General features: G+C 42.5%; 1 protein-coding gene across 1 annotated transcript in view; it reads left to right on the top strand.

The window, feature by feature from the left end:
* The window catches only part of STAM (signal transducing adaptor molecule), a 68,492-nt gene extending 55,255 nt beyond the window's left edge, over positions 1 to 13,237 (top strand). Inside the window, exon 14 of the mRNA XM_068562039.1 lies at positions 11,943 to 13,237. Within this exon, the coding sequence (XP_068418140.1) occupies positions 11,943 to 12,150 (208 nt within the window). The 3' untranslated portion in view covers positions 12,151 to 13,237. The remainder of the gene's footprint in view (positions 1 to 11,942) is intronic.
* Positions 13,238 to 13,492: the final 255 nt, after the last annotated feature.

Genomic DNA, 13,492 nt, shown 5'->3' on the forward strand with positions numbered 1-13,492 from the left:
GAGCACAGGCTCCAGACGCGCAGGCTCAGCAATTGTGGCTCACGGGCCTAGTCGCTCTGCGGCATGTGGGATCTTCCCAGACCAGGGCTCGAACCCGTGTCCCCTGCATTGGCAGGCAGATTCTCAACCACTGCGCCACCAGGGAAGCCAGTAAATGTTTTGATGGGAATTTCAAGGGCTGTGTTAGGCCAGTGAGATATATGTTTCAGTTCCTTGAAAAGACTTCACACAGGCTTTGAAGCAATTTTTTAAAAGATATATTGGGAACAGTTGTGTGTAAATGGGCATATGTGTGTGTGTTTGAATGAGAAAACTGATGGCAAAACAAACGTCGGCTCACAAAATTGGAAAGAGTGAGAACTGGGGGTGGAAGTGTACTCGATAGAGGTGTACAGCATGTTTTACTCAAGCTTTCTAACTGCAAATCAAGGTCAAGGAGGAATTTTTTTTCCCCCCGTTTTTGGTAGGCAAGTTTTTTCGTGTCCCTCAGTTTGTATCTAGGAGGCAATTTCTTATTCTGTTACATAGAATTTTGGTTTTAGGGTGGTCACTTTTCCAGACTTCTGTCACCCTAGGGTGATATTACTGATAACTGGGGAAGGTGGTACTGATACAGTTTTCTAGACCTACCTGAGTGGTGGTGGCCACGATAATACTAAGGTGACCAAAGCTAGGTACTTATTTGTCAGTTATTTCATTTTACATCTGTTAAACAGATGTTTTCTGTGTCTGAGTTTGACGTTGTAGGTATAAGTGAGATCACACGGTATTTGTCCTCTGTCACAGGGACAAGGTTTCCTTCTTTCTCACGGCTGAGTACTATTCATGTGTGTGTGTATCTCTATCTCTGCCTCACACCTTCTTTACCCATTTATCCCTTGACGGACCCTTAACTTTTCCCGTTTCTTGGCTATTGTGAGTAATGATGCAGTGAACATAGGAATGCTGATATCTCTTTGAGATCCTGATTTCAGTTCCTTTGGATATATGCCCAGAAGAAGCATTGCTGGATCATATGGTAGCTCTATTGTTAATTTTTTGAGAAACCTCCATACCGTTTTCCATACTGACTGCACCAACACTGCATAGGTGTTCTCTTTTCTCTACATCTTCGCCAGCAGTCCTTACTTCTGGTGTTTTTGATCATAGCCAGTCCAACAGGTGTGAGGTGATAACCCTGCGGTTTTGATTTTCCTTTTCTGGTGGATAGTGAGGTTGAGCGCCTTTTCATGTGCCTGTTGGCCATCTGTATGTCTTCTCTGGAAAAATGTTTATTCAGGTCCTCTGCCCATTTTTTAATCGGTTGTTAGGTTTGTTTTTTTTTTAACATCTTTATTGGAGTATAATTGCTTTACATTGTTATGTTAGTTGCTGCTGTATAACAAAGTGAATCAGCTATACATATACATATATCCCCGTATCCCCTCCCTCTTGTGTCTCCCTCCCACCCTCCCCATCCCACCCCTCTAGGTGGTCACAAAGCACCGAGCTGATATCCCTGTGCTATGCGGCTGCTTCCCACTAGCTATCTATTTTACATTTGGTAGTGTATATATGTCCGTGCCACTCTCTCACTTCGTCCCAGCTTACCCTTCCCTCTCCCCATTGCCTCAAGTCCATTCTCTACGTCTGTGTCTTTATTCCTGTCCTGCCCCTAGGTTCTTCAGAACCTTTTTTTTTGTTTTTTGGATTCCACACATATGTGTTAGCATACGGTATTTGTTTTTCTCTTTCTGACTTACTTCACTCTGTATGACAGACTCTAGGTCCATCCACCTCACTACGAATAACTCAATTTCATCTCTTTTTATGGCTGAGCAATCTTCCATTGTATATCTGTGCCACATCTTCTTTATTCATTCATTTGTCAATGGACACTTAGGTTGCTTCCATGTCCTGGCTATTGTAAATAGAGCTGCAGTGAACATTGTGGTACATGACTCTTTTTGAATTATGGTTTTCTCAGGGTATATGGCCGGTAGTGGGATTGCTGGGTCATATGGTAGTTCTATTTTTAGTTTTCTAAGGAACCTCCATACTGTTCTCCATAGTGGCTGTATCACTTTACATTCCCACCAACAGTGCAAGAGGGTTCCCTTTACTCTACACCCTCTCCAGCATTTATTGTTTGTAGACTTTTTGATGATGGCCATTCTGACCAGTGTGAGGTGATACCTCATTGTAGTTTTGATTTGCATTTCTCTAATGATTAGTGATGTTGAGCATCCTTACATGTGTTTGCTGGCAATCTGTATATCTTCTTTGGAGAAATGTCCATTTAGGTCTTCTGCCCATTTTTGGATTGGGTTGTTTGTTTTTTTGATACTGAGCTGCATGAGCTGTTTGTATATTTTAGAGATTAATTTTTTGTCAGTTGCTTCATTGGCAAATATTTTCTCCCATTCTGAGGGTTGTCTTTTTGTCTTGGTTATGGTTTCCTTTGCTGTGCAAAGGCTTTTAAGTTTCATTAGGTCCCATTTGTTTATTTTTGTTTTTATTTCCATTTCTCTAGGAGGTGGGTCAGAAAGGATCTTGCTGTGATTTATGTCATAGAGTGTCCTGCCTATGTTTTCCTCTAAGAGTCTTATAGTGTCTGGTCTTATATTTAGGTCTTTAATCCATTTTGAGTTTATTTTTCTGTATGGTGTTAGGGAGTGTTCTACTTTCATTCTTTTACATGTAGCTGTCCAGTTTTCCCAGCACTACTTATTGAAGAGGCTGTCTTTTCTCCATTATATATTTTTGCCTCCTTTATAAAAAATAAGGTGACCATATGTGTGTGGGTTTATCTCTGGGCTTTGTATCCTGTTCCATTGATCTATATTTCTGTTTTTGTGCCAGTACCATACTGTCTTGATTACTGTAGCTTTGCAGTATAGTTTGAAGTCAGGGAGTGTGATTCCTCCAGCTCCATTTTTCCTTCTCAAGATTGCTTTGGCTCTTCGGGGTCTTTTGTGTTTCCATACAAATTGTGAAATTTTTGTTCTAGTTCTGTGAAAAATGCCATTGGTAGTTTGATAGGGATTGCATTGAATCTGTAGATTGCTTTGGGTAGTATAGTCATTTTCACAATGTTGATTCTTCCAGTCCAAGAACATGCTATATCTCTCCATCTGTTTGTATCATCTTTAATTTTTTCATCAGTGTCTTATAGTTTTCTGAGTACAGGTCTTTTGTCTCCGTAGGTAGGTTTATTCCTAGGTATTTTATTCTTTTTGTTGCAATGGTAAATGGGAGTGTTTCCTTAATTTCCCTTTCAGATTTTTCATCATTAGTGTATAGCAATGCAAGAGATTTCTGTGCATTAATTTTGTATCCTGCTACTCTACCAAATTCATTGATTAGCTCTAGTAGTTTTCTGGTAGCATCTTTAGGATTCTCTATGTATACTATCATCTCATCTGCAAACAGTGACAGTTTTACTTCTTCTTTTCCAGTTTGGATTCCTTTTATTTTTTTTTCTTCTCTGATTGCTGTGTCTAAAACTTCCAAAACTATGTTGAATAATAGTTGTGAGAGTGGGCAACCTTGTCTTGTTCCTAATCTTAGTGGAAATGGTTTCAGTTTTTCACCACTGAGAACGATGTTGGCTGTGGGTTTGTCATATATGCCTTTATTATGTTGAGGTACATTCCCTCTATGCCTACTTTCTGGAGAGTTTTTATCATAAATGGGTATTGAATTTTGTCGAAAGATTTTTCTGCATCTATTGAGATGATCATATGGTTTCTATCCTTCAGTTTGTTAATATGGTGTATCACATTGACTGATTTCCATATACTGAAGAATCCTTGCATTCCTGGGATAAACCCCACTTGATCATGGTGTATGATCCTTTTAATGTGCTGCTGGATTCTGTTTGCTAGTATTTTGTTGAGGATTATCCATCTATGTTCATCAGTGATATTGGCCTATAGTTTTCTTTATTTTTGACATCTTTGTCTGGTTTTGGTATCAGGGTGATGGTGGCCTCGCAGAATGAGTTTGGGAATGTTCCTCCCTCTGCTATGTTTAGGAAGAGTTTGAGAAGGATCGGTGTTAGCTGTTCTCTAAATGTTTCATAGAATTCGCCTGTGAAGCCATCTGGTCCTGGGCTTTAGTTTGTTGGAAGATTTTTAATCACAGTTTCAATTTCAGTGCTTGTGATTGGTCTGTTTATATTTTCTATTTCTTCCTGGTTCAGTCTCGGAAGGTTGTGCTTTTCTAAGAATTTGTCCATTTCTTCCAGGTTGTCCATTTTATTGGCATGTAGTTGCTTGTAGTAAGCTCTCATAATCCTTTCTATTTACACAGTGTCAGTTGTTACTTCTCCATTTTGATTTCTAATTCTGTTGATTTGAGTCTTCTCCCTTTTTATCTTGGTGAGTCTGGCTAATGGCTTATCAATTTTGTTTATCTTCTCAAAAACCAGCTTTTTGTTTTATTGATCTTTGCTATCGTTTTCTTCATTTCTTTTACATTTATTTCTGATCTGATCTTTATGATTTCTTTCCTTCTGCTAACTTTTGGGTTCCCTTGTTCTTCTTTTCTAATTGCTTTAGGTGTAAGGTTAGGTTGTTTATTTGAGATGTTTCTTGTTTCTTGAGGTAGGATTGTATTGCTATAAACTTCCCTCTTAGAACTGCTTTTGCTGCATCCCATAGGTTTTGGGCCATCGTGTTTTCATTATCATTGTTTCTAGGTATATTTTGATTTCCTCTTTGATTTCTTCAGTGTTTTCTTGGTTATTTAGTAGTGTATTGTTTAGCTTCCATGTGTTTGTATTTTTTACAGATTTTTTCCTGTAATTGATATCTAGTCTCATCGCGTTGTGATCGGAAACGATACTTGATATGATTTCGCTTTTCTTAAATTTACCAAGGCTTGATTTGTGACCCAAGATATGATCTATCCTGGAGGATTTTCCGTGAGCATTTGAGAAGAAAGTGTATTCTGGTGTTTTTGGATGGAATGTCCTATAAATATCAATTAAGTCCATCTTGTATAATGTATCATTTAAAGCTTGTGTTTCCTTATTTACTTTCATTTTGTTTGATTTGTCCATTGGTGAAAGTGGGGTGTTAAAATCCCCTACTATGATTGTGTTACTGTCGATTTCCCCTTTTATGGCTGTTAGCATTTGCCTTATGTATTGAGATGCTCCTATGTTCGGTGCATAAATATTTACAATTGTTATATCTTCTTGAATTGATCCCTTGATCATTATGTAGTGTCCTTCTTTGTCTCTTGTAATAGTCTTTATTTTAAAGTCTATTTTGTCTGATAGGAGAATTGCTACTCCAGCCTTCTTTTGATTTCCATTTGCATGGAATATGTTTTTCCATTCCCTCACTTTCAGTCTGTATGTGTCCCTAGGTCTGAAGTGGGTCTCTTGTAGACAGCATATATACGGGTCTTGTTTTGGGATCCATTCAGCCAGTCTGTCTTTTGGTTGGAGTATTTAATGGGTTTACATTTAAGGTAATTATCGATATGTTATGTTCCTATTACCGTTTTCTTAATAGTTTTGGGTTTATTATTGTAGGTCTTTTCCTTCTCTCGTGTTTCCTGCCTAGAGAAGTTCCGTTAGCATTTGTTCTAAAGCTGGTTTGGTGGTGCTGAATTCTCTTCTTTTGCTTGTCTGTAAAGGTTTTAATTTCTCTGTCGAATCTGAATGAGATCCTTGCTTGGTAGAGTAATCTGGGTTGTAGCTTTTTCCCTTTCATCACTTTAAGTATGTCCTGCCACTCCCTTCTGGCTTGCAAAGCTTCTGCTGAAAGATCTGCTGTTCACCTTATGGAGATTCCCTTGTATGTTATTTGTTGCTTTTCCTGTGTTGCTTTTAATATTTTTCTTTGTGTTTAATTTTTGATGGTTTGATTAATATGTGTCTTGGCGTGCTTCTCCTTGGATTTATCCTGTATGGGACTCTCTGCACTTCCTGGACTTGATTGACTATTTCCTCTCCCATATTAGAGGAGTTTTCAACTGTAATCTCTTCAAATATTTTCTCAGTCCCCTTCTTTTTCTCTTCTTCTTCTGGGACCCCTATAATTTGAATGCTGGTGCATTTAATGTTGTCCCAGAGGTCTCTGAGAGTGTCCTCAATTCTTTTCATTCTTTTTTCTTTATTCTGCTCTGTGGTAGTTATTTCCACAATTTTATCTTCCAGGTCACTTATCCGTTCTTCTGCCTCAGTTATTCTGCTATTGATTCCTTCTAGAGAATTTTTAATTTCATTTTTTGTGTTGTTCATCATTGTTTGCTCTTTAGTTCTTCTAGGTCCTTGTTGAACGTTTCTTGTATTTTCTCCATTCTATTTCCAAGATTTTGGATCATCTTTACTATCATTACTCTGAATTCTTTTTCAGGTAGACTGCCTATTTCCTCTTCATTTGTTTGGTCTGGTGGGTTTTTACCTTGCTCCTTCATCTGCTGCATGTTTCTCTGTCTTCCCATTTTGCTTAACTTACTGTGTTTGGGGGTCTCCTTTTCACTGCCTGCAGGTTCAGAGTTCCTGTTGTTTTTGGTGTCTGCCCCCAGTGGGTAAGGCTGGTTCAGTGGGTTGTGTAGGCTTCCTGGTGGAGGGGACTGATGCCTTTGTTCTGGTGGATGAGACTGGAGCTTGTTTTTCTGGTGGGCAGGTCCGAGTTTGGTGGTGTGTTTTGGGGTGTCTCTGACCATATTATGATTTTAGGCAGCCTCTCTGGTAATGGGTGGGGTTGTGTTCCTGTGTTGCTAGTTGCTTGGCATGGGGTGTCCAGCACTGTAGCTTGCTGGTCATTGAGTGGAGCTGGATCTTAACGTTGAGATGGAGATCTCTGGGAGAGCTCTCGCCGATTGATATTACGTGGGGCTGGGAGGTCTCTGGTGGACCAATATCCTGAACTCGGCTCTCCCACCTCCAAGGCCTAGGCCTGACACCCCGCCGAAGCACCGCGACCCTGTCAGCCACATGGCTCAGAAGAAAAGGGGGAAAAAATAAATAAATAAATAAATAAAATAAAAGTTATTAAAGTAAAAAATAAAAAAGCAATTAAAATAATAAGAGAGCAACCAAACCAATAAACAAATCCACCAATGATAACAAGCGCTAAACACTAAACTAAGATAAACATATAAATCAGAAACTAGTCAGTCGCATACAGCAAACCCCAAGTCTCTACAGTTGCTCCCAAAGTCCATCGCCTCAATTTTGGGATGATTCGTTGTCTATTCAGGTATTCCACAGATGCAGGTACATCAAGTTGATTGCGGAGATGTAGTCTGCTGCTCCTCAGGCTGCTGGGAGGGATTTCCCTTTCTCTTCTTTGTTCGCACAGCTCCTGGGGTTCAGCTTTGGATTTGGCCCCAGCTCTGCGTGTAGGTCACCTGAGGTCATCTGTTCCCTGCCCAGCCAGGACAGGGTTAAAGGAACGGCTGATTAGGGCCTCCCGGCGGGAAGGAGGGGTACAGAATGCGGAGCGAGCCTGTGGCGGCAGAGGCCGGCATGACGTTGCACCAGCCTGAGGCGCGCCGTGTGTTCTCCTGGGGAAGTTGTCCCTGGATCACGGGACCCTGGCAGTGGCGGGCTGCACAGGCTCCCGGGAGGGGCGGTGTGGATAGTGACCTGTGCTTGCACACAGGCTTCTTGGTGGCGGCAGCAGCAGCCTTAGCGTCTCATGCCTGTCTCTGGGGTCCGCGGTGATAGCCGCGGCTCGCGCCCGTCTCTGGAGCTCGTTTAGGCGGTGCTCTGCATCCCCTCTCCTCGCGCACCCCGAAACAATGGTCTCTTGCCTCTTCGGCAGTTCCAGACTTTTTCCCGGACTCCCTCCCTGCTAGCTGTGGCGCACTAGACCCCTTCAGGCTGTGTTCACGCAGCCAACCCCAGTCCTCTCCCTGGGGTCTGACCTCCGAAGCCGGAGCCTCAGCTCCCAGCCCCCAGCTTCTCCGGCGGGTGAGCAGACAAGTCTCTCGGGCTGGTCAGTGCTGGTCGGCACCGATCCTCCGTGTGGGAATCTCTCCGCTTTGCCCTCTGCACCCCTGTTGCTGCGCTCTCCTCCGTGGCTCCAAAGCTTCCCCCCTGCCACTCCCGTCTCCGCCAGAGAAGGGGCTTCCTAGTGTGTGGAAACTTTTCCTCCTTCACAGCTCCCTCCCAGAGGTGCAGGTCCCATCCCTATCCTTTTGTCTCTGTTTTTTCTTTTTTCTTTTGCCCTGCCCAGGTATGTGGGGAGTTGGTTGCCTTTTGGGAAGTCTGAGGTCTTCTACCAGCGTTCAGTAGGTGTTCTGTAGGAGTTGTTCCACATGTAGGTGTATTTCCGATGTATTTGTGGGGAGGAAGGTGACTTCCACATCTTACTCCTCCGCCATCTTGAAGGTCCTCCTGAATTCTCCTGAATGGCTCCAACAAGGATGGTTCCCATGGTAGGTTCTTGTGGCAGAAAGAATTCAGAGACAGAGAGGGAGGTCAAGAAAGCAAAGTGATGATTTATTTAAGCGATGGATTGTTAGGTTTTTTGCCATTGAATTGTATGAGTTCTTTATGTATTTTGGATATTTACTCCTTATCAGATATTGTGATTTGCAAATATTTTCTCCCATTTCATAGGTTGCCTTTTGGTTTTGTTGATGGTTTTCTTTGCTGTAGTTTTTAGTTTGATGTAGTCCCACTTACTGATTTTTGCTTTTATTGCTTGTGTTTTTGCTGTATATTCAGGAAACCGCAGCCAAGACCAGTCTCAACAACCTTTTTACCCTGTGTTTTCTTCTAGGAGTTTTACAGTTTCAGGTCTTAAATTTAAGTTTTTATTCCATTTCAAGTTCATTTTTGTGTGTGGTGTAAGACAGGGGTCCTTTTTCTTTCTTCTGTATGTGGTTATCCAGTTCTCCCAACACCGTTTGTTGAGGAGACTATCCTTTCCCCATTGAGTATTCTTGGCTCCCTTGTCAGATATTAGTTGACCATTGATTTGGAGTTTCTGAGCCTCAAGGTTCTTAGGGGCTAATGGAGGCAAACACACACAAAGTATGTTGTTACAACACAAATTACAAAGAAAGGTATATGCAGGGTGCTTGAGGAGCCTCAGGGTTCAGGGAAGATTTCCAAGAAAAATATGCTCTTAAGACTGGAGGAAAAAGTAAGAATGATTGTCTGTCATGAACAAAGACGTGGTTCTCATGTTTTTGTTGACTTGACGTGCTACGAAATGCATGGTACCCATGGAATGGGTGAGATGGGGAGCAGTGAAAACGCACGGTGCATGTTGGGCATTACCAGTGGTGCAGTGTTACTAAAGGGTTAAAGTCTCTGCGGGGGAGAGGTGAGAGAGACGCTTGGACTTATTGACAAGGATAATGGATGGTCCTAGATACCATGTTAAGGAGCTTGGGTCTTGTCTGGGAAAGCCCAAAAAGAGCTTCAGATGGTGATAGTGTTGATGGATTCATAGGGACTAGATTAGGAGCTGGGAGGCTAGTATATTAGGCAAGAAATGATGAGTGTCTAACTGCAAGATAGGGATGAGAAAAGAGTTATTTAGAGATGAGCAAATGATTGCCTATGGGTAACACGGTGGGGAGATAGTGCAGAGCAGAGATATGAGAGAATTGCTGGGTTTTAACCCTTGAACAACTGGGTGGATGGTAGAACTTTTAAGTTGAGATGAGGAATATAGTACAAAGTGGGAATGATTACAGTAATAGCTAACATTTATGGGATAGTAAGCACTAGGTGTTGCGCTGTATGCTTTATGTGTGTTAACTCATTGATGGTAATAACCCCTGAAGTAGGTACACTATTATCCCCATTTTATAGATGAGGAAATTGAGGCAGGGAACGACGGCTAAGGTCCCATTTAGCCAAGATACAAAACTAGGCATTTTGGCACCAGAGCTTAGCACTTGGTCTCAATATGATATAATAGCATTATTGTGACCCTTATCGATGTGACCAATAGCACGAAACCTGAGTCCTTGTAATACTTTATATTTCACAGCACAACACTTGTGGAATGATAATGGGTGATGCCTTTAAGCATGACTTACGTGGTTACATTAGTTGGTGGAATGTAGCAGCAAATGACTATCTGTTATAATAGGGAATTGGTTTAATTTGTGCAAAGTACAAGAGTATTGAATTTACCAACATTGATTTATAAACAATATAGGAATTGAAGAAAAGTTTAAAAATAGGCAGTATTTTGAAAATTTTAGGCAATTGCCCATTGTATAGCTTGTTTTACATTTTTCACAGAGAGGTGGGGGGGAAATCTGCTTGTTAAAGCTCCTAGTATTTCTCTTTATATATCCTGGTGTCTTACACATGGTAGAAACTCGACTGTCAGGTTGGGGATGGGAAGAGAGGAAGCCAAGACATGAATCAAGACAGCTCGAAGGAGTTCTGGTTGGTGGGATGGGGGGTCAGTGCACAGTGAGGGGAGCACTGGCAGGTGGGCAGTTCCAGCAGGAGGCAAGGCAGGATGTACCGTGGGTGTGGGTGCAGACAGTGGGTAAGTGTGTTAGTGGGAGTAGAGAGAAGGTCTCTGTTATTTGCTTCTCTGTTTTCAGGGAATAAGAGAAAGGAGGATATCAGGTCTTCATCTCCCCTAGTCTTCCAGCACTGCTCTTAGGGACCAGCCATTTCCATGTGGCCAGACCCAGTGGTCACTTCCTTTTTGAAATACTTTCTTCACTTGGCCGTGACCATGCTCTCTTAGTTTTCCTTCTGCCTTATTGCCACTCTTCAGCCTTCTTTGCCTAGTGCCTCTTTATCTCCCTGACTTCTAGCTCTAGAGCTCAAAACACGGAGTGCCTTTTCCTCTGTCTGCAGTCGCTCCCTGGGGGATGTCATTCAGGTCCCTGACCCTGAACGCCGCCTGTGTGTGCTGATGACGCCCGAATTCAAGCTGCTAGCCCTCACCTCTGTGCTGGGCTCCAGACCCGCATAGCTGACCGCCTGCTGACTGTCATTTCTTGGGAATCTCCTAGGTACCTCACTTGACATGTCCAAAACTGTGCTTTGATTTTCCCTCCCCCAATCTGCCGTGGCCCTTATCTGTAGTCTTTTCCTTTTCAGTGGATGGCTGCTCTACCTGAGTAGAGTAGAACTTAGTTCTAAGATTTTACCTCAGACATGACGTAAACTTCCTTTGATGGAACTTCCTTCAAAATCGGACCCTTCCCTCCCCTTTCCTCCATGGCTCTCGCCAGCTGCCCGACGGCTCTCACAGGGACGATTACAGCAGCCCCCGGTCAGGTCACCTGGCTTCTGTCCTGGGCCCGGGTGAGCCTGTTAAAGCCAAGTCACGTCGCGTTGCTCTGGTGTCCGCAACCAACCAGTGTGTCTCCGTCCCACTCAAATGCACGCCACAGTCCTCGCCAGAGTCCGCACGGCCACGTACCCCGAGGCTCCTCTGCCCTCTGGCTCTGCCGCCTGGCTCCGTGCCACTCTCCGCTCTGCTCGCGCTGCCCCAGCCCTCAAGGCCTCCTCCAGTTCCTTGAACGTGCCTGGCCTTCTCTCTTCTCCAGGGCCTGCTTTTCTCTTGGCCTGAAAGCCTGTTTTCCTAGATAATCGGTATCACTCCCTCCCCCTCTTTCCAGGTCGCTGCTTCAGTGTAGCTGTGTCTGAGCAGCCTCGGGGACCACCCTGGAACCTCTTGTCCCAGGAACTCGTGGTTCTCCTACGATGCTTTATGTTTCTTTATACCACCTCTTGTTACTACCTCTTGATATATTATACATTTTTTATCATCTTTTTTCTCCTTTTAGGATGTAAGCTCCATGATGGTAGGGACGTTTCCCCCTTCTTTCTTGATGATATCCCCGTGCCTCAAATAACAGTGTTTGGCACGTTATAGCTATTTACTAAGTATTTATTGAATGCGTTGCATGAATGAGTAACTGTATCATGAACAGCTTTCCTGTTTGTCTCTAAGCGGCTGGGTAAGTCACTGTTGATCTAACCGAGTGTTCCTTCCGCTCCACAGCACGATGGGCACTTCCGTTCCAGGAGGCACGTATCCCAGCCAGCCTTCAGTGTACAGTCCCCCTCCTGCCGCCGCTGCCGCCCCCGACGTCGCCATGTACCAGAACGCAGGCAGCAGCCTGTCCCAGGTGCCGAACTACACTTTAACGTCAGCGCTGCCCCAGCCGCCTCCGCCCCAGCAGCCATACTCTCCGAAGGCCCTGCTGTAGGGCTGGGATTCCTCTTTGTGGCAAATACCTGCTAAACGCCGATGACAATGTTATGAGATTCTTTGATATCTTAAGATTTGTTTATCCTCAGCTTATAGGAATCGTATCTTGGTCAGCAAGTTCCAATATTCAAGAAGGGAGACCTCTCTTCAATTTGCACTGACTTTTTAGAGGTCCTCCCCTCCCCCTCCCCCAGAGGAATGAAACTACTTACAACATCTGATTCCTTTCGTAATATGAAAGAATCAGTGCAAGATTATTTGTCTCGTAAAATTACCTGGTCTGCAGAAAGTCAAACTGGCAAGCACCGTTGTGGCAGATGTGTGCATAGATCGCTGTGTAACTTCACTCGTGGCCACTTTGAATCACGGTGGTGATCATGTGAATATATTTAACACTGTTAACTTAATTGACATTGCTGTTTTATTTTAATCATGAGCAACTACCATGTTTCATAATGTTTTGTGTAAATTTAAGAGAATTACACTGTCCTTTTGAACTGCAAGAGAACAACGCTTTAGCATATGTACATGAAGGCATTATGTTGTCCATGTTTCAGTTTCCCATTAAACTGAACCTTCCTTGGAGTAATTGTGCGCTGAACACACGTATGTTATGTCGTTGTGTGGCCTCTGCATACTACTAGCTGTCATCACACCAGCGTACAGTAGCTAAATTTTTGGTGCATTTATAGGAAATGATGATGTTCCCTTTTAAACTTTTACATTTTGGCATGATATTTCAGAATACTGTGGGACCATGAGACAAAATTAAGTTGGACCACATTCTTTATATCTTACTTTTAAAGAAATAATGTTAATTTACTTTTTCCTAGTTGAAGATAGTAATTAGGTTTCTAAGCTGTATACTGTGTTTATTGGTGGCAGTGACACCAAAGATAGAGGCATTGGATAGAAGCTTTGAAACTGGAAAGAAAACATGAATTACACTACGTTTTCAAAGTCTCTTGTAATTATTTAGGCTATAACAAAATTTGATTCATCTGTCTTATTCCACTGCTAGTCTTTTAAATATGTCTTTAACACAGTGTATCCTTTAATTCTTCATTAAAATGGATGTAAGTGGATGTTTCAAAGTCATCTAGATTCCTGGCTTTGCTTAACAGTTTGTTTATTTATTCTTGTCTTTCAAAGGGGATTTATGGGCTGCTCTCTCTCTTTTAAAGTTCTAAATGGAATTATTTTGGCTTCTTATTCAGGAGTAGTTTGAATGAATGCTTTTCTTTTAATCCTTATGTAATATGTTTTCTACTGACATTTTAATCTCCTTAAATATTTATAATTTCCCTAGTCTTGTGCTATTATTTAACGCTGTTATTTAA

The sequence above is a fragment of the Eschrichtius robustus genome, chromosome 1 (assembly GCF_028021215.1).
Source record: "Eschrichtius robustus isolate mEscRob2 chromosome 1, mEscRob2.pri, whole genome shotgun sequence".
Lineage (NCBI taxonomy): Eukaryota > Metazoa > Chordata > Mammalia > Artiodactyla > Eschrichtiidae > Eschrichtius > Eschrichtius robustus.